This window comes from Rhinoraja longicauda, chromosome 23, assembly GCF_053455715.1.
Source record: "Rhinoraja longicauda isolate Sanriku21f chromosome 23, sRhiLon1.1, whole genome shotgun sequence".
NCBI classification, from domain to species: Eukaryota; Metazoa; Chordata; class Chondrichthyes; order Rajiformes; family Arhynchobatidae; genus Rhinoraja; species Rhinoraja longicauda.
This window is the reverse complement of record NC_135975.1, coordinates 31403062-31426343: the sequence shown is the minus strand read 5'-3', so window position 1 is coordinate 31426343 and position 23282 is coordinate 31403062. Positions and strand designations below refer to the sequence as shown.

The following is a 23282-nucleotide window of genomic DNA, read 5'->3' as shown; positions in this document are numbered from 1 at the left end:
GAATCTTTCTTGGAGAAATAAAATCAGAAACAAACTCCCATAACCACTTTTCTGGAAGTTATACTAGCAATTACTTCTCTGCATTGTAGCTTTTGCAAGAAATCTCAAATTCTCTGTTCCTCTGAGTCTGACCACTTCCACATTTGATCCCTCCCTGTATTCCATAAGTAACAACTGTATCTCCAGCTGTCTAACCTCCAAGCTGTGGAATCCTGTCTCCAAGGCCTTTGGAAGAAATACGTTTTGAATGGTATAAGTTGAGAAGTAGCATTGTAGGCAATTGAATGTCTAGACGCGTGTTTTGTCGGGTGAATTTTAAAGCTCCCACAGAATAGGTGTTCTTCTGCAAACAGTAAAACCAAGTGCCTTTGTTTTTAATTCAAAACTAGTAATGGTTGACACTATTGACAGTGGATGGAAGAATAATATTCGATTTAGAAAATGTTTGCAGCCAAAATGAATGCTGAAAGTACAGTTAGCATTTGGCTCATTGCCCGCTGGATATGCAAACCTGAAAAGGCCACAAACACTCTGGAGTATATTTTCTCTTTTTAATCCATAAGTATTTTTCTGTCTCCCACCGGCTTTGGGGTTAAATTGAATTTAAGAGAGAGTTAGATAGAGCTCTCGGGGCTAATGGAATCAAGGGATATGGGGAGAAGGCAGGCACAGGTTACTGATTGTGAATGATCAGCCATGATCACAATGAACGGCGGTGCTGGCTTGAAGGGCCAAGTGGCCTCCTCCTGCACCTGTTTTCTATGTTTCTACTAGGTTGTGGCAGTGCTGGTAGGGGGTGGTGCCGGTGAAAGTGTTAGTAATTATTGTATTGGGGAGGCCTGGTGGGGCTTTTCAGTCTTTTCCTGATCACCCATTTTGTGTATTCCTATGGAAGAAGAATTTGTGTATTTAGAAATAGGCTGTGAATGATTTGGAATGCTCCTGTCAGTGTATTGCATTTTAACACCAGATTAGCCGTGTCAATACCAACGTGTGTTTCAGCTGGATATAGAACAGTACTTAGAACAGAACAGCACAGGACCGGGCCCTACGGCTCACAATCTTTGTGCCAAACACGATGCCAAGTGAAACTGGTCACATTTGCCTGTATATGATCCACATCCCTTCATTCCCCACACTTCCATGTGCCCATCCAAAAGCCTCTTAGATGCCACCATCGTATCTGCCAGCATTAAACTTTCCCCCTCTCGCCTTAAAGCTTTGCCCTCTCCTGTTGAACACTTCCACCCAGGCTGACTGTCTACCCTATCTATGCCTCCCATAACTTTATATACTTCTATTATCTCCCCTGCCCTCCGATGTTTCAGTGAAAAAATGTTATTGTATGTGACTAATATAATATTAATTTCCCCTTTTATAGCTGGATACAAATAGTGAATGGTGTAGTGCTTATTTACGCATAAATAATTCTCTCTATATAACTGAGCATGCTTCTCTCATTCACTCATATCGTATCTAACCAATTAAATCTTTTCTGTTACTCCCTAGACTCTGTATTTTAAACTGCGGTCCATGGTACCCTGCTGCCTGTGTCATGTGAACTTCAATGTTGCATTACCAGAGGATGAATTAATCCAGGTATATATATACATATAGACATAATATTTACAACTTTAGACATGCAGTGCAGAAACAGGCTATTCGGCCCATCGAGTCCGTGCTGACCAGTAATCCCCCCCGTACGCTAGCACTATTCCGCACACAAGGGACAATTTACAATTTTACCAAACCCAATGAACCTACAAACCTGTCCGTCTTTGGAGTGTGGAAGAAAACCGGAGCACCTGGAGAAAACCCACGCAGTCACAGGGAGAACGTACAAACTCCGTACGGACGTCACCCGTAGTCGGGATCGAACCCAGGTCTCTTGCGCTGTAAAGCACCAACTCCACCACTGTGCCGCCCGTTATTAAGTTATATTTAATGATCCAAAGTCTGTAATGTGAATTTCAGTTTTGACGGTCGGTTCATCTTTCCAGGTTGCAGTTACAGCTGTTGCGATCACGTACGATAAGAACCAGGCTCAATGCATCAAGGCTTGTTCAGACAAGATTCTCCTAAGAGGTAAGGCGGTTCAGAAATAAGACTGGTTGTTGAATGTCCTTGGTTGAGTCAAGAGTGTTTTATTGTCATATGTCCCAGATGGAATAATGAAATTCTTACTTGCAGCAGCACAACAGAATATGTAAACATAGTACACTACAAACAATTTAATAAACGAGAGAGAAAAAAATGTTCAGTATATATATTCACATACTCACATACATATAGATCATGTACAGGTGCTCCTTGACTTACGATGCTTCGACTTACGATATTTTGACTTTGCGATGCTGCAAACGGCAGCGAGCCACAGCTCGCATCCGGCCCTGTGATCAGGTGTATTAAATGCATCTCGACATCAAATATTTTCGGTTTGCGATGAGTTTCTCAGAACGTAACCCCATCGTAAGTTGAGGAGCAACTTATCTATATACAATATATATACACAAATACACAAATTCTTCTATAGGAATACACAAAATGGGTGATCAGGAAAAGACTGAAAAGCCCCATCAAGCCTCCCCAATACAATAACTACTAACACTTTCCCCAGCACCACCCCTACCACCACTGCCACAACCTAATAGAAACATAGAAAACAGGTGCAGGAAGAGGCCATTTGGCCCTTCGAGCCAGCACCGCCATTCATTGTGATCATGGCTGATCATCCACAATCAGTAACCTGTGCCTGCCTTCTCCCCATATCCCTTGATTCCACTAGCCCCGAGAGCTCTATCTAACTCTCTCTTAAATTCAATTTAACCCCAAAGTCTGTGGGAAACAGAAAAACACTTATGGATTAAAAAGAGAAAATATACTCCAGCGTGTTTGTGGCCTTTATATATACACACACACGCACACATACGTACACACAAAAAAACAAACCGTGATGTCTAAAATAATCTGGAGACTGGTTGAACATTGTTGTTCTGCTCCATGTAAACATTTTTGTGTCTTGTGCTCTCAGATCACCCATGAGCAACAAGTGCAGTGTTGCACTTTAACTGATCTTCCACCTAAAATGGCTCCGTCACTAAAGAGCTGCGTACGGCTGAGCAGAGTCGGGTTATATCCAGATGTAAACAAAGTACTGACGCACACTGCAGTCACTGTTACAGTCCAAGGATTTCATGAGCCAAAGCTGACGTCGGAGCCCTGGGGGAATTGGAGAGAAATGCAAAATGTTTGACTGCTGATCTATCTCCCTCCTAACCCCATTCTCCTGCCTTCACCCCACCACCCCTGACACCCATACTAATCAAGAATCTATCTATCTCTGCCTTAGAAAATAATTTTATTATTTAAAGTGACGATCACCTGATAGAATGGGTTTTATGCTTGAATTTAGTTTATTGTCACGTGTACTAAAGTGAAAAACTTTTGTTGCGTTGTAACTAGTCAGCGGAGAGACAATACATGATTACAATCGAGCTGTCCACAGTGTACAGATACATGATAAAGGGAATGATGGGAATATTTGGAAGACATAGTTTTGATTGATTGAAAGGTGCAGAATGGAAACGGGCCCTTTGGCCCACCGAGTCCACGCCGCCCGTCGATCACCCGTTCACAACAGTTGCAAGTTATCCCACTTTCGCATCCACTCCCTAAACACAATGGATAATTTACAGAGGTCGATCGACCTACAAGGCCTCACGTCTTTGGGACGTGGGAGGAAACCGGAGCACCTGCAGAATACCCACACGGTCACAGGGAGAACGTGCAAACTCCGCACAGACAGCACCCGATATCAGGATCGAACCTGGGTCTCTGGCGCTGTGAGGTAACAGTTCTACCAGCTGTGCCATTGTGCCGCCTTAATTTTCCGACCATATGATCCACATTTAAAATTAGGCTTGATAAAGTGACACTTATACATAGCAAAATTGAAGCCAATTGTATTAAAAGGATAGACCCAAAAAGCTGGAGTAACTTCAGTCTGAAGAAGGGTCTCGACCCGAAACGTCACCCACTCCAGAGATGCTGCCCGTCCCACTGAGTTATTCCAGCTTTTTGTGCCTATCTTCGGTTTAAAGCAGCATCTGCCGTTCCTTCCCACACGTCTTAAACGGATACTCGTGGCATGGATATAAAATTGAGACGGTGTTATTTTACAGACTAGGGAAGTGATCATCCAAATGTCAGGATTTGGAACCGCTGCCCTTTCTGACTCATTCCTGGGGGTTTTTGCTATAATTCCAAATTCCACAATCCCCTTAGAAGTTGAAAATGGCGAGCACATTGAAGAGTACAAGATATCAGATTTCTAGAGGATGTGGACAGACTGTTGAAATGGACACGAACGTAAATAGATTTAACATTTTGAAAATGGTTCATTTTGTCAGGAAGGTAAAATTAACCACATGTTTTAAAAATAACATGCAAGGTCAAAAGGATTTGCTGTCTCATGCTCACAGTTCTTTGCACACAAAGGGAAAAGTTAAGAAATTGCTTCAAAATAAAAGCATGGGTTCATGACTAATTCTATACACTGTCCATGCCTTTATAAACTGAAGCAGAGAAAGCAAAAGTAAAGCTACACTAAATTTTTATATTAACATAGAGTCACCAGCATTGAACAAGTCCTTCAGGTCACCCAGTAAATGCCAACCATTACGCAACTATTTACCCCGATGCCATTTTATTCTCCCCAATTCCCAGCCCTTTCTCAGTTTCTACCATGTGTAGACACAGCGCGAGCAGTTTACAGTCGACAACTAGGCTACCAGGTCTGTCGGGAGGCGAAGAAACCAGAAAGTTGCCGTTATCACAGGGAGAACTCCACAGGGGAATCGAGGACCAGGGGACATAGGTTCAAGGTGAAGGGAAAAAGATTTAGTAGGAATCTGAGGGGTAACTTTTTCACACAAAGTGTCGTGGGAGTATGGAACAAGCTGCCAGATGAGATAAGAACGTTTAAGAAACAGACAGGTATATGGATATGACAAGTTTGGAGGGATATGCCCCGCACGGTGGCGCAACGGTAGAGTTGCTGCCTTACAGCGAATGCAGCGCCGGAGACTCAGGTTCGATCCTGACTACGGGCGCCGTCTGTATGGAGTTTGTACGTTCTCCCCGTGACCTGCGTGGGTTTTCTCCGAGATCTTCGGTTTCCTCCCACACTCCAAAGATGTGCAGGTTTGTAGGTTAATTGACTGAGTAAATGTAAAAATTGTCCCTGGTGTGTGTAGGATAGTGTTAATGTGCGGGGATCACTGGGCGGCGCGGACTTGGTGGGCCGAAAGGGCCTGTTTCCGCGCTGTAGAATCTAAATCTAAAATCTAAAAAATCAAATGCAGGCAGGTGGGACTAGTGTAGCTGGGACATGTTGGCCAGTGGGGACAAGTTGTGCCGAAGGGCTTGTTTCCACACTGTATCACTCTATGACATTGTGTCTAATCTAGGCTTCTGCTGGAGGATTGTTTTCAGTTCTAGCCCTGCTCTTCGAGCCGGTTCTGAAAGCAGGAAGAGAGTGCATAAAGGATTTAAAGTGCTGGAGTAATCCAGCGGGTCAGGAAGCATCTCTGGAGAACATGGATAAGTGACGTCACCTATCCATGTTCTCCTTTGAGTTACTCCAGCACTTTGTGTCCTTTTATGTAACCAGCATCTCCAGTCCCTTGTTTCTATAAAAAGGATTTAGTCAATTGACGTATATGCTGTAGGATTTCAGCTGTGCGTGAGACAAAATTAAAAGAAGAAATGTTCCCAATTGTGAATGCTTTTAATAGTAAAAAATGAGGGGAAATCAGTGCACTGGGGTAGGTTTATTATTGTCACGTCTGTGATGTAGAGTGAAAAGCTTTGTTTTGCATGATATCCAAAGTGATCAGATATACCATAGATAAATACAATCAAATTCTTGATTAGTATGGGTGTCAGAGGTTCTGGGGAGAAGGCAGGAGAATGGGGTTCGGAGGGAGAGATAGATCAGCCATGATTGAATGGTGGAGTAGACTTGATGGGCCGACTGGCCTAATTCTACTCCTATCACATATGACCTTAAGTCAGACTTAACCAACCTGATCTCCTGGTGGCTGAGCACTTCAACACCCCCTCCCACTCCCAGTCTGACCTTTCTATCATGGGCCTCCTCCAGTGTCATAGTGAGGCCCACTGCAAAATTGGAGGAACAGCACCTCATATTTCGCTTGGGCAGCTTACAGCCCAGCTGTATGAACATTGACTTCTCTAACTTTAGATAGTTCCTCTGTCCCTCCCTTCCTAGTTCTCCTACTGTCTTCCTGGTTCCACCTATATCCTTTCTTTGTCCCGCCCCCCCTGACATCAGTCTGAAGAAGGGTCTCGACCCGAAACATCACACATTCCTTCTCTCCAGAGATGCTGCCTGACCTGCTGAGTTACTCCAGCACTTTGTGATACCTTCGATTTGTACCAGCATCTGCAGTTATTTTCCTACATTAAGTCAGACTCGAGTACAATATCTAGAGCAATGGAGATTATACAGATTCAGGGGTTCCTGTGTGTGGTATACAAAATGCAAAGCATTTGCACACCTAGCTAGACTAACCTAGCGGAAGTGGAAGAGCTGGTGAGGACAAGACTAGTGACAACATCAGCCCTCAGTCAGCCGGCAGTCACCCTCGCTGCCCAGGTGTCGATACGAGCCACCTAATTCATTTTGCAGCAGCATCTTGCCATCGCCAGCAAGGCAGCGTTTTATTGCACATCCCTCACCTCAGATGCTGATGAGTCACCTCTTGTCAGCAGCTGCAGTCCTTCCAGTTACAGTACGCCCACGATGCTGTTCAGCAGAGCGTCACAGGGTGATGAAGCAACAGCCATATATCTCCAAGGCAGAGTGGTGTGCAAACATGGAGGGGAACCCGTACACAGTTGTGTTTCCATGCTCTTGCTGCACCTGTGCAAGGTGATTCACAAACCTGCAACCGCTAGCATCCAAAAGGACATGTGGGAATACCTCTCCCTGGTAGAGCTGCGGTCTCTCAGAGCCTTAGACCTGGGCTCGATCCAGACCTCGGGTGCTGCTTGTGTGGAGTTTGCACATTCTCGCTGTGATCACGTGAGTTGCCCCCTGGTGCTCTGGTTTCCTCCCACGTCACAAAGGCGTACAGCTTTGTAGATTAAATGATCCGCTGTAAATTGCCCTTGGTGTGTAGGGAGTGGATAAAAAAGTGGGATTACATAGAACTAGTGTGAGTGGGTGATCGATGGTCGAGGTAGACTCGGTGGGCCGAAGGGCCAGTTTCCATGCTGCACCTTTCAATCAATCAATCTATGGCTCAATGATAGCTTTGTGGAGATTTTGTGGAAGAATACGTTATCGAAAATATTCCTTCTGCAATTTGCAATCCTTAACGTGTTTATGCTGAATATAATTAATTGTTGCTTTTCCATCATGGTGTGAAGTTTCTGCGGAGAATGAAGAACAACTCCAGTTTACTTTGGAACTCTGCACGGATTCACAATCCAATCCATCGGCTGTGGTTTTCTCTCCCAGTAAGACTGCAGGTAAACCAATGTGTGGTCCTTTTAGTAAAAATCTGAATCATATCTCGTGCATGTTGAAGCAGACCCACACTATAATTTTGCTATATTGTATTTCACTCTAGTGACATTAGAAACTACGTTTGAAGGTAACTAATTATTGCAACAGTAAAGGGCAATTAGAATTTCAGTCCAGGTCCTGGTCCTGCTGTTTAGAATAGAAACGTGGAAAGGTGAAGGAATCTTTCCTCTGCAATTAAGTATTCATTCTGGCAAGTGATGCCCATTAGATTGTAACATGCAACCTCCTTTTCTTTGAAAAAGCAAATTAATTGAGCAATGAACTGTGTAGCAATGGAACACCACATCAACCCAACAAAGTTTGTGCCGAACATGATGCCAAGATAAACTAACCTCATCTGCCTGCAGATGATTTATATCCCTCCGTTCCCTGCATATCCATGTGCCTACCTAAAAGCCTTTTAAATGTCACTATCGTGTCTGCTTCCACCAAATACCAGGCACCCACCACCCTTTATGTGTAAAGAAATACTCGCCCTGCACATCTCCTTTGATCTTTGGGCGGCACAGTGGCGCAGCGGTAGAGTTGCTACCTAACAGTGCCAGAGACCCAGGTTCCATCCTGACTACGGGTGCTGTCTGCACGGAGTTTATACGTTCTCCCCGTGACCACGAGGGTTTTCCCCGGGTGCTCCAGTTTCCTCTTGCACTCCAAAAACATAAAGGTTTGCAGGTTAATTTGGCTTTGGTTTAAAAAAAAATTGTAAATTTTGCTGAGTGTGTAGGATAGTGCAGTGTACGTGGATCGCTGTTCGGCGCGGACTCGTGTCGAGGGGACCAGTTTCCAGTCCGTGTCTCTAAACTAAACTGAGAATCTTTGCCCCTCTCATCTTAAAGCTATGTGTTCTTGTCTTTGATGTTTCCACCATGGAGAAAGAGGTTCTGACTGTCAACCCTGTCTCAACCAGCAATTGCTTAGTACTTTTATTTAGCATTTATGTGACTGAAAAACCCCAAACAAGATTGATTCTGAAATTGAATTGCAGCATGTAGGAAATTCAACCAGATTCTTTGCCATTGGCGCTCCCTTAGATTCTGTGACGGGGACACAACTGATGTGCTTATTCTTCACACAGCATTCTTGGGGCACTGCAGGGAAACTGCAGTCATGTTATCTGTAGCTCATCCATCAAAACTCCTGGGGGGTGGGAGGGGGCGTGTTCTCCCCGTGACCTGCATGGGTTTTCTCTAGGTGCTCCAGTTTCCTCCCACACTCCAAAGACATACAGGTTTGTAAGTTCCGTAAAATTGTAAATTGTCCCGAGTGTGTGTAGGATAGTGTTAGTGTCCTGGGATCGCTGGTAAATATGTCAAATATGTCAGCCTCCCCAAACTCTCGGCATCTTCTCCTCTCCTTCTTGGTGTTGACGTCTACTTCTGCTGGAATATCCCAACCTCGCTGAACTCTCTGCTGGAACCTAACCCTTTTCTGATCTCTTCTCTCCCCTCATACAACCTGATTGCTGATTTTCCACCTCCAAAGAGAGGACAATCAAAACAGTTATTGTCCCTCCACATCTTTTCCATACTGGCACACACTGGAGGCTGCACCTTAATTTCCAGGCGGAAAAAGGGCATCATTTAGGGATGCATTTCTGCTTGCAGATGCATCAGTGGCGCATTATTGATCTGCATTAATGTAAGCAGGTATGCAGCTTTCAGTTCTAAATTTGCATTCTAAATAATATTGAATATGGCGACACAGTATTCAGTCTCCGAACGACGCCTGTCCATTCCTGCTTGATCACAGGTTCCTCCAGCACTTTGTGTTTTGCTGAATGTTGAATATTCTTTGAGCTACGTAACTGTTCAACCCGCCACTGCAAATGTCAACCGTTTAAAAATGTCTTAATTTGTGTACATCATGTTCTGTGAGATTTGAAACCACAGGAGTGGTGGTGGAGGCGGATATGACTGTGGCATTTAAGAGACTTTTGGATAGGCTCATGGATATGCAAGGAATGGACGAATGTGGATGATGTACAGGCAGGTACGAGCTGGTCTTGGCATCATGTTCAGCACAGACATTGTGGGCCCAAGATGCTGTTCCTGTGCTGTACTGTTCTCTATTCTATAATGAAAAGAAATCCTTGGCATCTTTTGTCCTGTTTAAACCTTTGGTTTCATTAACAGGGGAAGAAATATAAAAACATTATTTACAATGTGGCATAAGGAAATAGTATAATAAAGGCCCTGATTTAATGTATGTGTACCTGATATTTATTTCCGATGGTGTATTTTGGTCTTCGACCAGGCTTGAATTTTGGTTATCCCATATTCATTCATAAAATCATCTTCTTAGGCATCTCGGAAAGTGGCAATTTGCAGGCAGTCTGTCCCGCTATTCAAAGAGGTAAGTAAACCGGGCTTTTAAAATTAGCTGTAAGAAAGGGGTCTTTTGTTCTCCTTTCATGACCTTTTGTGCAGTGTTGATTGGCTCATCAGAGGTACATTGCAATGGGCGATAGATGTCATCCATTGTCCCCTTTTTTCTGTGTGTGTTTTAGCTACCTCAGTTGATTACAGTTCCTTTGCAGACAGATGCAGCAGCTGGATAGAGTTCATTAAGCAGAAAGCTCAGACCATAAGGCGTGGATCAATTAAAACAAGTAGGCGAATGTTACAGTCTAATATCATGGTGATAATAATCTGAGACATGCCTATGATCTCCATTGGTGAAGGATGGACTGTCCTACCCAGCAATGGCAAAGCAAATCAATGGCTCACGCAATCTGAGTGTGAAAGCTGCATCTTTGTGTAGAGAATGTTTAACAGAAATTGGTTAACGTCGGACTTTTTTTAACCTTGAGATAGTGTTCACACTATTTTTCAAAACCGCATTCTGCTAAAAAAAAAAAGCATCATCTTTCACACTCTCAGTCGAAATTTCCTTTCAGCAAAGAAATGTGTTCCTTGATTTATTTTTGTATCGAGGAATCGCCAAATGCAGCCATCGCTATTAAAATGCTTCTTTTGGGCGGGGAGGAGGGTTGGGGGGGGGTGGATATGAACTACTCTGTTTGAAGGAATGCCACTGCCTTTGAAACGTCCCCTTCCAGCTGTTTATGCCTCTTTTTGTGCATGTTCTGCATGATCACCTACTCTTCAATACAGCTCATGCCTGCGCCATCACTGAGCTTCAGATGCTGAATATATCAGTGCAGCTGAACAGTCTTGATTTAAACATTAAAGCACTCAATCATCTAAACAAATTTAGTCTTTCAATACTAATTGCATTCTACTTTTTTTCCCCCCTGCCTTTTTCCACCTTTTGTAGTTGCTTCACTTGACAAAGCAAGCCCACTGGCAGAAGCCAACACACACCATCGCTCACCGATATCATGCACCACCTCCACAGTCACTGTCGTGGAGATGACCCCTCTCTCTTTCATTCCTGGTGCAAAAATAACCAAATATCTTGGAATCATCAACATGTTCTTCATTCGGGAAACCACGTCACTGCGCGAGGTGAGCAACTAGTCCGTGGTCGGGAGTCCGCGGGCAGCAGCTGGTAGAGCCGCTTCCTCATGGCGTCAGAGACCCAGATTCGATCCTAACCTCAAGTGCAGTCTGCGTGTGGAGTTTACACATTCTCCCTGTAACCACGTAGAATTTGCACATACTTTGACCACATTGGGGTTTTTTTCCCGAGTGATCTGGTTTCCACCCACATCCCAAAGATGTGCTGGTTTGTGGGTTAATTGGCATCTGCGAATTGTCCCCAGTGTGTAGGGAGTGGATGCAAAAGGTGGGATAACATAGAACTAGTCTGAACGAGTGATCGATGGTCGAACGGGTGATTGGCGGGGCGAAGGGCCTGCCTCCGTGCTGTATCTCTACACTAAACTGCAGAGAGATTAGCCTGATCTCAAACTTTACATGATTTTAAATAATCCATTTGTCTTGCAAAATAAGGGAGAGCTACTAATTAAAACAACCTTTACTTTTATATATGTGCATGAAATTAATAGCAACAAATTACCTGTATTTGGCATAAGGACAGGATTTGCGCATGTCCATTTTATAATCTGATGATCTTTAACTGATAGTGAAAAAAGATCCTTCCATCATTGCTGCTTTCAATGTGTACAACAGCGATCACTTTTAAAATGCTTTATTGGTTGTAAAGCACTGAAGTTATAAGGAGCACTATAAATGGCTTGGTTTTTTGTGTTGTTTTGATCTATGAGGTAAAAGAGATTAGACAGTAATAAATTGTTATTCATTTTGAGAAGGCAAAACAGCTATTAATAGCAGGCTGTTCATTTGGGATTAGTTTAGAGATACAAGGAAACGTCCTTCAGTCCACTGAGTCCACGCCGTCCGTCCATCGATCACGCATTCACCTCAGTTCTACGTTATCCTACTCACTGCACATTGGGGGCAACTTTACAGAGACAAGTTAACTTACAAACCTGCACTACTTTGGGATGTGGGAGGAAACCGGCGCACCCGGAGAAAACCCACGTGGTCACAGGGAGAAGGTGCAAACTCCACTCAGACGGCACCCAAGGTCAGGATGGAACCCAGGTCTCTGGCACTGTGAGACAGCAGCTCTCCCAGCTGCGTCACTGTTCTTGCTTTAAGATCTTAGTATTAGTTGAAGAGTTGGCTTTTGTGAAGTGACTTGTTGATGTGCAAGGCAATATGCCACAATCAATTTCTTTTCTTTAGCAATGGTCAAGTATTTGTAGTACTGAAAACTACTTTAGCCGGTGGAAAACAGCATAGGATAAAGGCATGCTGATAGGTTAACTAATACGTGAAAAATTGTACATTATTTATGTTGCGTATTGGTAATTGGGAGGTTTGAAGTAATTTAACTCTACCTACAGAAAAAATATCTGCTAGACCAAAGAAAGAACCAAAGTTCTCCTGCAACCATCTTTCCCCTCGGATTCCTATTAAATCTTGCCCCTCATCTTAAACCCATATCTGGTTCTTGATGCCCCTATGCTGGGTAAAAGACCCTATTTATTCCCCTCGTGATTTTATACCCTCTATAAGATCAATAGTTGTTTTTATTTGACAAAGTGAGCTGAACCTCTTCCCTTTAGAATGTGTAGGAAAGAACTGCAGATGCTGGTTTACACTGAAGATAGACACAAAATGCTGGAGTAACTCAGCGGGTCAGGCAGCATCACTGGAGGAAAAGAAGGGGTGACGTTTCAGGTTGAGACCCATCTTCAAGACCTTCAGATTCCTACAGAGTCTGAAGAAGGGTCTGGACCCGAAACGTCACCTATTCTTTTTATCCCGTGATGATGCCTGATCCGCTGAGTTACTCCAGCATTTTGTGTCTGCCTTTCAAATGTCTGCAGTTAATGTAGCTGCTTTAGGCAACTGCAGACAACAATGATGTATTTCTGTTGCTCCTTTTCAATGTAGGAAAATGTTGCACAGTTATTTGCAGGATGAGGAGAAGGAGAGAGATGAATGGAGGTACTGGTGAAGTTAGGAGGATGGGGAGTTGCAGTATACCGATGGTTGAATATGATAGATAAGTGAAAACAGTTGGACAAATAGATACAGAATTAGGTTAGCATGCAACAAAAGCTTCTCACTGTACCTCAGTACAAGTGACAATAAACTAAACTGAAACTGAGGCAGCGAAATGGCAACTGGAGTTTAATCCGAGCAAGTGTGGGGTGGTCCACTTTAGGAAGTAAAATGTATGGGGAAAGTAAACAGTTAATGGCAAGATCCTTAACAGAATCGATTTTCAGAGGGATCTTGGGGTCCAAGCCCATTGCTTCTTGAAAGTGGCAACACGAGTAAATGAAGTGATGTAGGAGAGGGGTATGGTGTGCTTCCCTTCAGTGGTCTGGGCGTTTGAGTATTCCGTGAACTTTGGTTTGGCCGCGTTTTTAGTATTCCGTGCAGTTGTGGTCCCATTGCAGGAATTCTGCGGAGGCTTTGGAGCGGGTGCAGAATGCTACCCCGATTAAGGGGTATTAGCTGCAAGGAGAGGTTGGACAGACTTGGATTGTTTCTTCTGAGCACCGGAAGTTGAGGGAAAACCTGATAGCAGAATATTATGAAAGGCACGGGTAGAGTAGACAGTCGGAATCTTTTTCCCAAGGTGTGAATGGCAAGAACTAAACAGCAACGGTTAAGGTGAGAGAGGCAAAGTTCAAAGGAGTTATGTGGGCCAGGTGTGTGTGTTTTTTTTGCACTGTTGTTAAGTGCCTGGAACACACTGCCAGGGTTAGTGGCGGAGATAAATACGATAGTGGTGTGAAGAGGCTTTTAGATAGGCACATGGAAATGCAGAGAATTGAGGGATATGAATCGTGCAGGCAGAGGAGATTATTTTATCATGGCATCATGTTTCGCACTGTGGACCCAGGGGCCTGTTCCTGTACTGTACAAGTTTAATGTTCAGTGAAGATAAATAAATGAATTATGCATTTAGATAGTGATATGATAAAGGTCCGTTGGTTCTAACCCTTTGAGCAAAAAAGTTATTTGCAGTTTTGAACATTATCCATCAGACCTAAAAGAATAATTTGCTGTTTAACAGCACCCCGGGACATTGCTGAGCCTTAATGAGATGATATTACATGTTGCAGATGAGGCAATATTGGCAGAAACCCAGCAGCAAATGTTCTATTCTCCGTGGAATGAGTGTATTTTCTATCAAATTGTTCATTTTGAACATCTTCAGGTTATGACGTCTTTTTTTGCATGTCAGTTGTCAACAGCGATAGGTTTCATGCCTGCAGCCCATTTACAATGTGTCAAATAAAATTCCATTGGGACTAAACCAAATAGAAACATTAGCAGACATGACAGGATACAGGATTGGCTTCATGGTAGGGAGCAGAGGGCAGTGTTGGAAGGCTGGTTTTCAACTGTAGGCCTCAGGGGTCGGTGCTGGTCCCCTTGCTGTTTGTCATCCACATCAACGATTTGGATGAGAATGCACAAGGCATCATTAGTGAGTTTAGAAATGACCAAAATTGACAATTTAAATAGAAGGTTATCAAGAATTACAGCAAGATCTTCAACAGGTGGGCCAAGGAATGGCAAAGGGAGTGTGAGGTGGTGTATTTTGCAAAGTGAAATCAGGCCACGACCTTCATGGTGAACGATAGGGCTCTGGGGGGGAGTTGCAGAGCAGAGAGATCTAGGAGTGTAGGTAAATAGTTTCCTGCAAGTGCCATTCACAGGTAGATAGGAAAGTAAAGAAGGCTTTTGTCACGTTAGTCTTCATCAGTTAGGGAATTGAGTATAGAAGCTGGGACATTATGAGGTCATAAGTATAGGAGTAGAATTAGGCCATTCGGCCCATCAGGTCTACGCCATCATTCAATCATGGCTGATCTATCACTCCCTCCTAACCCCATTCTCCTGCCTTCTCCCCATAACCTCTGACACCCGTACTAATCAAGAATCTACCTCTTCCTTAAAAATATCCACTGATATTAGTTATGAAAGACATCGGAGTACTGTGTTCTCGATGTTGCCACAACTCAGCCCTGAGTTATAGGGAGAGGTTGGGTAGGTTAGGACTTTAGTCATTGGAGTGCAGAAAGCTGAGGGTGATCTTTATAGACCTGAATAAAATCATGAGGGGAATAGACACCATTTTGTTTTTGTCAGAGTAGGGAAATCAAGAGCTCAACGGCGTATAGGTTTAAGGTGAGAGGGAGAGGATTTAATAGGAACCTGAGGAGTAACTTTTTCAAACAGGGTGGTGGGTATATGGAATGAGCTGCCAGAGGAGGTAGTTGAGTTAGGTACAATAGCAGCATTTAAAAGACATTTAGACAGGTACATGGATAGGAAGGTTAAGAGAGATCTGAGCTAAACGTGGGATTAGCTTAGATGAGGCATCTGGATCAGCATGAATGAGTTGGGCCGAAAGGTCTATTTCTATTCTCTGATTCTGACTGAAAGATAGATTGAAGAAGTGGATTTTGAGGATTGTAGTGAAGACTAAGTTGGAAGAATTGAAAGAACCAAGACCATTTTTAAAACATTATTAAGGAAAACCTCAAATTTCTATTTATTACTTGACGGTGCTTTTGCTGGTTATTATTGTGTGTTGTAAACTTGAAAGTAATTACCTGGATAACATTAGGCTTTTACTTTTGAGTCTGTGTTCAAATTCAGCTTGGATTGTTTTGTCTTGCGTGAAATGAGTTTAGAAATTAAATATGTACCTCTTTGGTTCCATGAAGCTCAAATGTGTAGCTGGCTAGTCCAGATTCCTGTCCTCGGCTGAGCTTCTACAGAAACATCTGCAAACAGATAATGAAAGCTGTTTGCTGCATGGTACTTAATAACTGATCATGGCATTGGGGTGCAAGAAGCTGAGGGGTGATCTTTACAGATTAAATGTACACCCAATTTCACTGGTGACTGAAGTGCAATTACAGGTTGGAGAGCAGGAAATTTGTCAACCAATCTGCACGCTCCCCAAAGTGACAGCGTGATAAAGATCAGGTTTTGGTTGAGGTTTATTGTCACGTGTATCGAGGTACAGTGAAAGGCATTGTCTTGCATGCTATCTAATCAAATTTGATCATGCTGTACATAAATACAATCGAGCCAAACTCAAATACAATAGATAGAGCAAAAGGGAAGATTCAGAATGCCGAATATGGTTCTCAGCATTGCAGTCAGTGCACCAGTTCCATATACAAAGCCCAATGTCCACAATGGGGTAGAGGTGAATCGGACAGTACCCTAACTTATGGAAAGACCATTCAGAAGCCTGATAACAGAGGGGAAGAAGCTGTTCCTGAGTCTGGTGGTGCACGCTTTCAAGCTTTTGTATCTTCTGCCTGACGTGGAGAAGAAGGAATGATGGGGCTGGGACAAGTCTTTGATTACGTTCGCTGTTTTTCGAAGGCAGCTTGAAGTGTAGATGGTGTCAATGGAGGGAGTCTGGTCTACATGATGGACTGGACTACATCCACAGCTCTCTGCAATTTCTTGCGGTCTTGGGCAGAGCGGTTCCCAAATCAAGCCGTGCTGCAACCCAACAGTAGTCTGAAGAAGGGTCTCGACCCGAAACGTCACCCATTCCTTCTCTCCAGAGATGCTGCCTGACCCGCTGAGTTACTCCAGCATTTTGTTCTATCTTTGGGTTTCAGTGTTCAGTATTCTATGAGGCAATTTGTTTTAGTGATATTAATTGAATTTCAATGCAATATGAGCTTATATGTTCTTATCGTTCTATTCTGACCGCTTGCACGTTTATTGAGGAAATGGATGGGTCCCGAGGTTAATCTTTGACTTGGAGATTAATCTCTGGAGAAAAAGGATGGGTACCTATTGGGTTGGGATCCTTCTTCAGACTGATACTGAGCCCCTACCCGAAACGACACCCTTCCTTTTTCTCCAGTGATGCTGCCTGACCCTTTGAGTTACTCCAGCACTTTGTGTCTTTCTTCACTTAAAAACCCGCATCTGCAGTTCCTTTCCACATAATTTATTGAGCATTACGAAAGTTGTTTTACTTGTGAAATGTTTTGATTTCTCTCAGGAAGGAGGTGTTAGCGGGTTCCTTCATGCTTTTATTGCGGAGGTGTTTGCTATAGTGCGGGCCCATGTTGCTGCTCTGGGTGGAAACGCAGTCGTGTCTTACATCATGAAACAGTGTGTGTTTATGGAAAATCCCAACAAAAATCAGGTCTGTATACCAAAAACACATTTGTCTGTTTTATAGTAATCGTAAGCATTTCTTCCCATGATCATGAAACCCCAACACTTCATCCATGTGAAATCCTGCTCTCTCTGATAGAGCATGAAAACAGGCCCTCTGGCCCAACTCGCCCACGCCCACCCAGATCCACATCTAAGCTCGTCCCATTTACCTTTGTGTGGCTCATGTCCTTCTAAGCTTTCCCTCTCCATGAATCTGTCCACATGTCATTTAAATATTTTTGCTCGTGCAGTGTTCCTGTGCTGTACTGTTCTATGCCTATGTAGAATTTGGGAGAATGAAAGATGATTGCACTGAAAAATGTGAAAGGGCATAATGCAGTAGATGTGGATTACTAGGTTGTGATGTTTAAAACCAGGAGTCACAGTCTCAAACTAAAGGGTGGGCAACTTGGTAAGAAATGAGACGTTTCTGTGGTGAGAGGGAGGTGAATCTTTTGGAATTCCACCCAAGATGCTCAGTCCCTGAGTATATTGAGGAGAGAAATAAATAAATATTTGGAGATGAAGGAAATTGGCATGTGGAGTTGGTTCAGGAGAGTAACTCCTGAGGCAAAAGATTAGCAATGATATTATTGAATGTCAGCACAGGCATAAGCAGTCCATTGGCAGTCTCCAATTATCTTGTTCTTCCTCGTTAAAACTTCACTACCATCACAATTTGTCCGATTTTGGATTTCAATCCAGTTGCACTTAGTCACAATTCTATTTTTGATGTTTAGTCTTAGTTTAGAGATACAGCAGGGAAACAGGCCTTTCTGCCCACCGACTCCGCGGCGACCAGCGATCCCTGTACACTAACGCTGTCCTCCACAACAGAGACCATTTACATTTTGCAGAAGCCAAATTAACCTACAAACATCTTTGGAGTGGGAGGAAACCGGAGGACCAGTGGAAAACCCACGCGGTCACAGGGAGAACGTACAAACTCCAAACAGACAGCACAGTCAGGATCGAACCAGGTTCTCTGGCGCTATCAGGCAGCAACTCTACCGCTGCGCCACTGTGTTCGTTACCTCATTAAAACAAACTGTGCAACAGGGTCTAGAGGGCTTTGGGGCAAGTGTTGGGTGATAGGATCAGTGGGAAGGAAGCTCACTGATGAAGTGGATGAATTGGGCCGAATGGCTGGTTTCTGATGTGGAACCAGTGCCACATAATTTTTCAATACTGGAACCTTATGCAGTAATCCGTTTATATTACTGACCTATTTAGGATACAAGGTGTTGCAATGATTTATCATCATATGCCACCTGGGTTTGTATGAAGACTTTAATGCAGCAAAGCATTCCAGGAAACTGCAGAGAGACGAGCACCACTGCACCACCTGGACAACTGAGCTTTTTGGCCACTTTCTTTTTTTCTGTAAATACTTAAATTCCTTCCTCAGATGCTCCTTAAAATCTATCTTTTGACCACAAGAACAGTAGAGCTTTCAACCTATTGATCCATGCAGTCAGGTTGGGGCCAGTATACACTTTAACTTCATTAACCATGTGTGAAATTATTGAGTCATTATAAATATCTCAATTGGATTATTTCCTCCAAATTTCTCCATCTAAAGAACTACATGTCTGGTTTTAGTTTTAAGGTTTAGTTTTAGAGAAACAGCCTGGAAACAGGCCCTTCGGCCCACTGAGTCCGTGCTGACCGCGGTCACCCTTACCCTAGTTGTGTCCTACACACTGGGGACAATTTACAAAAGCCAATTAACCTACAAACCTGTAGTCCTTGGAGTATGGGAGAAAACCCACGCGGTCACAGGGAGAACGTACAAACTTTGTACAGACAACTCCCGCAGTCAGAATCGAACCCGGGTCTCTGGCGCTGTAAGGCAGCAACTCTACCTCTGCACCACCATTCCGCCACTGGTCTATATAAGCCTGTCCTTACAAATAAGTTTTATGCCCTTGCAATATTTTGACGCACCTGAGTTATATTCTTCTTAAGTACTTAGAACTGAATGCTATGGTCCAATCAAACCAGAAGTTTGGGAGTCTTCTTCAGGCTGATTACAACGCAGACAAGTGAATGCAAGACAGATCGTTTAGTCATAATGGTGGAGCAAGACAAACAGACATGGACCTTCGGCCCAGCTCTTCCATGCCAACCAAGTTACTTAACCGAGCTAGTCTCACTTGGCTGCTCTTGGCCCCTATCCCTACAAACCTTTCGTATCATAGAGTGATACAGCACAGGCACAGGCCCCTCAGCCCAACTTGTCCATGCCGACCAACGTGCCCCATCTAAGCTAGTACCATTTGCACATGTTTGGCCCATTTTCCCTCTAAGCCGTTCATATTCATATTCATGTACCTGCCTTCCAGTGGTTTCTTTCCCGCTCCCCTTTCAATCAGTCTGAAGAAAGGACCCGATCCAGAACGTCACTTATCCATGTTCTCCAGAGATGCTAGACACAAAAATCTAGACAAAGCGGATCAGGCAGCATCTCTGGAGAAAAGAAATTCATGACGTCTCAGGTCGAGACCCTTCTTCAGACTGGGAAAGGGAAAGGGAAATGAGAGATATAGACGGTAATATAAAGAGATATAGAACAGACTAGACCAAGTGGACCTGTTGGGCCTAAACCTCTCCTGCATTGGTGCAGCACCCTCCCCCTCCCCATTCCCCTCTCCCCCCCTCCCTCCTCCTCTCCCCCCTCAGATTCTCCCTCCACCCCCTGCCCCCCTCCCTCGCCCCTTCCCCTCTCCCCCCCACTCCATCCCCCTCACACCCCCCCCCCTTATCCTCCCTCCTTCCCCCCTCCATCCCCCTCCCTCCCCAGGAGATAGATTTAAACTTTAAAATGTGAATAACTTAAAAAATATAACACCAATTTCAATAAAACGACCATTTTTACCATTAAAGTGACGACGGTGAGTAAGGTGGGCCTAAAATTGTTGTGCTATCGTGTACCGTTTTGGCTGAAGTTCAGTCACAAACAAGATAACAAACGAGAGTTTTAGTATATAGATGAATGAAAGATATGCAAAAAAGTAATGATGATAAAGGAAACCGGCCATTGTTAGTGGTTAATGTAATTCAACATTTTGTGTCTTTGGTGTCTTCCTGTAAGCTTGCTATTGCAAGTTAAAGTTTAGTTTCTGAAAAGCTTTTTGAATTATAAAGTGCATTCATTTAATAAAGCAGCATGAACATTTATTTCTTTGCACAATGCTGAGTTTGCACTCTCTCTCTCTCTCTCTCTCCCAGGCACAGTGCCTTATCAATGTAAGTGGTGATGCTGTGAACTTCATCAAAGACTCTGATGTGGAATGTGCATCCACACAGGCACAAGGAAGTGGTCCACAGACTGCCAACGGCAGCGGAGATGTCATCACATGACTGGTACAGGCTAATTACAGCTAAAGGTTCATGCACTTCAGGGACTTGAGACAATTTGTCTGCGTTTCAATCAGATTGACTGTAATCCCAACGAAGGATGTGGACGCAACCACAAGACTACACATTGGCCTATATCATTCTGCATCTGTAGTTTTGTGGTATATATTTGGTTAGCCAGAGCTTTAATTTTGCTTGTCCTTTCATCATCTGGAGCTTTAAATGAGAGGTTCACATTTTCTCTCAATGTTAAGCATTGAAGACATTCCATAGGGAACTGGCATAAATTAAAAGCTTTTTTTTTTTCTCTCTCTCTGTGTCAGAAACAGTTTTCCATCAACCTGTACATTCAATTCTCGGTGTCAAGACCAAACTGGAAATTGTATGAAACTGAAAATGGTACTCGAGTGTACTTTAAGCCAATGATCTGCTTGTGAAACAAGATGTTTATTCAACAGACCTTTCATTTCCAGATTAGAAGCCCACTTTCAGTGGGAACAAGGAGGGGAGAGGGAATAAAATTGCCACAAAAACAAAACGCTAATAAGCAACATGAAGAGTTTTATGTCAGTACAAATCTGATGTGACTTTTATCTATATTCTTCTGTTAGAAGGCACAAGACATGCAAGAGATTTTCCTCTAAGAAATTACAGGCTTCTTGGTTTCACAAAGATTGTGTAAGCAAGAAAATATTGGGTTTAGGAAAGCCCAATGCATATGTAATTACTACAAACAAATGGAACTGGATAGTTCTGCAATATGAAAAATGTATTTTTATAAATTCTCAAGTTTAGAATTGCAAGAAAATAGAAGTATTTAAAATATTCCTGTAAAATTGCAAATGCAGAGTATATAGTGGGCAAAGAATAGTTTTTATTTCAAATTTAGTCCATAATTGAAGACTTGAATGTACAGAACGCCTCCATTGTGTGGCTCCCAACATTTCACTTGCTTTGTATACCTGAAATGCATGAGAAAGAAAATTCACTGTTTATAAACATTTCACATGTTATGATAAAACAAGGAAGAGCATGTAAGAAATAGTACTCGTCACCCTTCTGAGAAATAAATGTTTAAAGAATATTTATGAAGTTTTTCAATCAATGCTAGTGGCCATATATGTTTTTAAAGCTTCGTTTCATTGGGTACAGTGCTGGTGGGTACAATGTTTGCACTTTGTTATATATTTCCAAAAAAGTGTAAGATGTACAGAACTTCTAAGCTGTTGCTCTGCTCAATAATGTTGCATCTGAATGGAGTCATTTCCAACATGTTTGTTGTTAATTCAACGTTATATACCAAAACATATTCGGCATGTGGATCATAATACAAGCCAACAACTGTGGGATTCAGTTTTCAAATAAATCGTTGCATCTCAACCACCTGTTGTAGCTGTTTTTATCGATGGTGAACCAGAGTCCTGTGTGTCTGTCTTGGTTCTTGGTCCTCCAAAATATTCCAAATGGAATTTAAACTGGAGATGGAATTTAAACTGGAGGTCCATTGGCTTAGTAAGGGATACAGCTAGCTTTAGTGTGATGACTTAAAAGTTCCCAGGAAGAATGGCTTATTCTCTGTCCAGGACATTTTGTCCCTGCTTGAGTCCTGTTGTTTGAGCACTGCTCCCTGCACACTAGGGGCAATTGTACAGAGGCCAATTAACCTACAAACCTGCACACCTTTGGGATGTGGGTGGAAACTGGAGCAGTAATTGGAGTAAAATAGTAATAAAGAAAGAAATGTATAACGAAGATCAAGTCTGAAGAAGGGTCTCGAGCCGAAACATCACCCATTCCTTCTATCCCGAGATGCTGCCTGACCAGCTGAGTTACTCCAGCATTTTGTGTCTACAAAGATCAGGGTATTAGATGAGTTTTTGGGGGGCTGAGATAAGGACTTGGGAAGATATCGATTGCAAGATAAAAGCCTGGAAACGGGCCCACTGAGTCCGCTCTGAACATTGCTCACACTAGTTCTATGTTATCTCACTATCTCATTCACTCCCTATGCACTGCGGGGAATTTTACAGAGGGCCAATTAACCTACAATCCTGCTCGTTTTTGGGATGTGGGAGGACACCGGAGTACCTGGAGGAAACCCACGGGCTCACAGGCAGAGCGTGCAAACTCCACACAGACAGCACCAGGGGTCAGGATCGAACCCAGATCTGTGATGCCGTGAGGTAGATAAGCATTGTGGTTGGCATGGACTTGATGGGCCGAAAGGCATGTTTCTGTGCTATACGTTTCTATGAAAACATTTTAGAAACCGGCGTTTGGTCGAAGACGGGGCCCACGTGAGTCCCGACGGTCAGTGGATGACGCTGGTATGGGCTGGAGTTTAGACGTTTGAGGGGGAACCCCCCCCCCCCCAGCCTAATTTGTACCAACACATTAGCTGCCAGGCTTTGTCCTACTCCTAATCTCTTCCAGCTTTCTGTCTTTCTCTCCATCCCCCCCCAAAATTAGTCTGAAGAAGGCTCCCGATCCTAAACATCACCTAACCATGTATTCAGAGATGCTGCCTAATCTGCTGAATTACTCCAGTACTTTGGGTTTTTTGTTGTTGTTGTTGTTGTTAAACTGGCATCTGCAGTTCCTTGTGTAGAAAGAAACTTCAGATGCTGGGTTGCACCAAAGATAGACACAAA

At 43.3% G+C, this 23282-nt stretch overlaps 1 protein-coding gene across 8 annotated transcripts in view; it reads left to right on the top strand.

Moving 5' to 3' along the window:
- Window positions 1-22011, top strand: part of c2cd5 (C2 calcium dependent domain containing 5) — a 106840-nt gene extending 84829 nt beyond the window's left edge. For all 8 annotated transcript variants that reach the window (XM_078419989.1, XM_078419992.1, XM_078419990.1 and 5 more), the window contains 7 exons: window positions 1510-1599; window positions 2001-2085; window positions 7456-7557; window positions 9917-9967; window positions 10892-11082; window positions 17111-17257; window positions 20503-22011. In XM_078419989.1, the coding sequence (XP_078276115.1) occupies window positions 1510-1599; window positions 2001-2085; window positions 7456-7557; window positions 9917-9967; window positions 10892-11082; window positions 17111-17257; window positions 20503-20634 (798 nt within the window). In that variant the 3' untranslated portion in view covers window positions 20635-22011. The remainder of the gene's footprint in view (window positions 1-1509; window positions 1600-2000; window positions 2086-7455; window positions 7558-9916; window positions 9968-10891; window positions 11083-17110; window positions 17258-20502) is intronic.
- Window positions 22012-23282: the final 1271 nt, after the last annotated feature.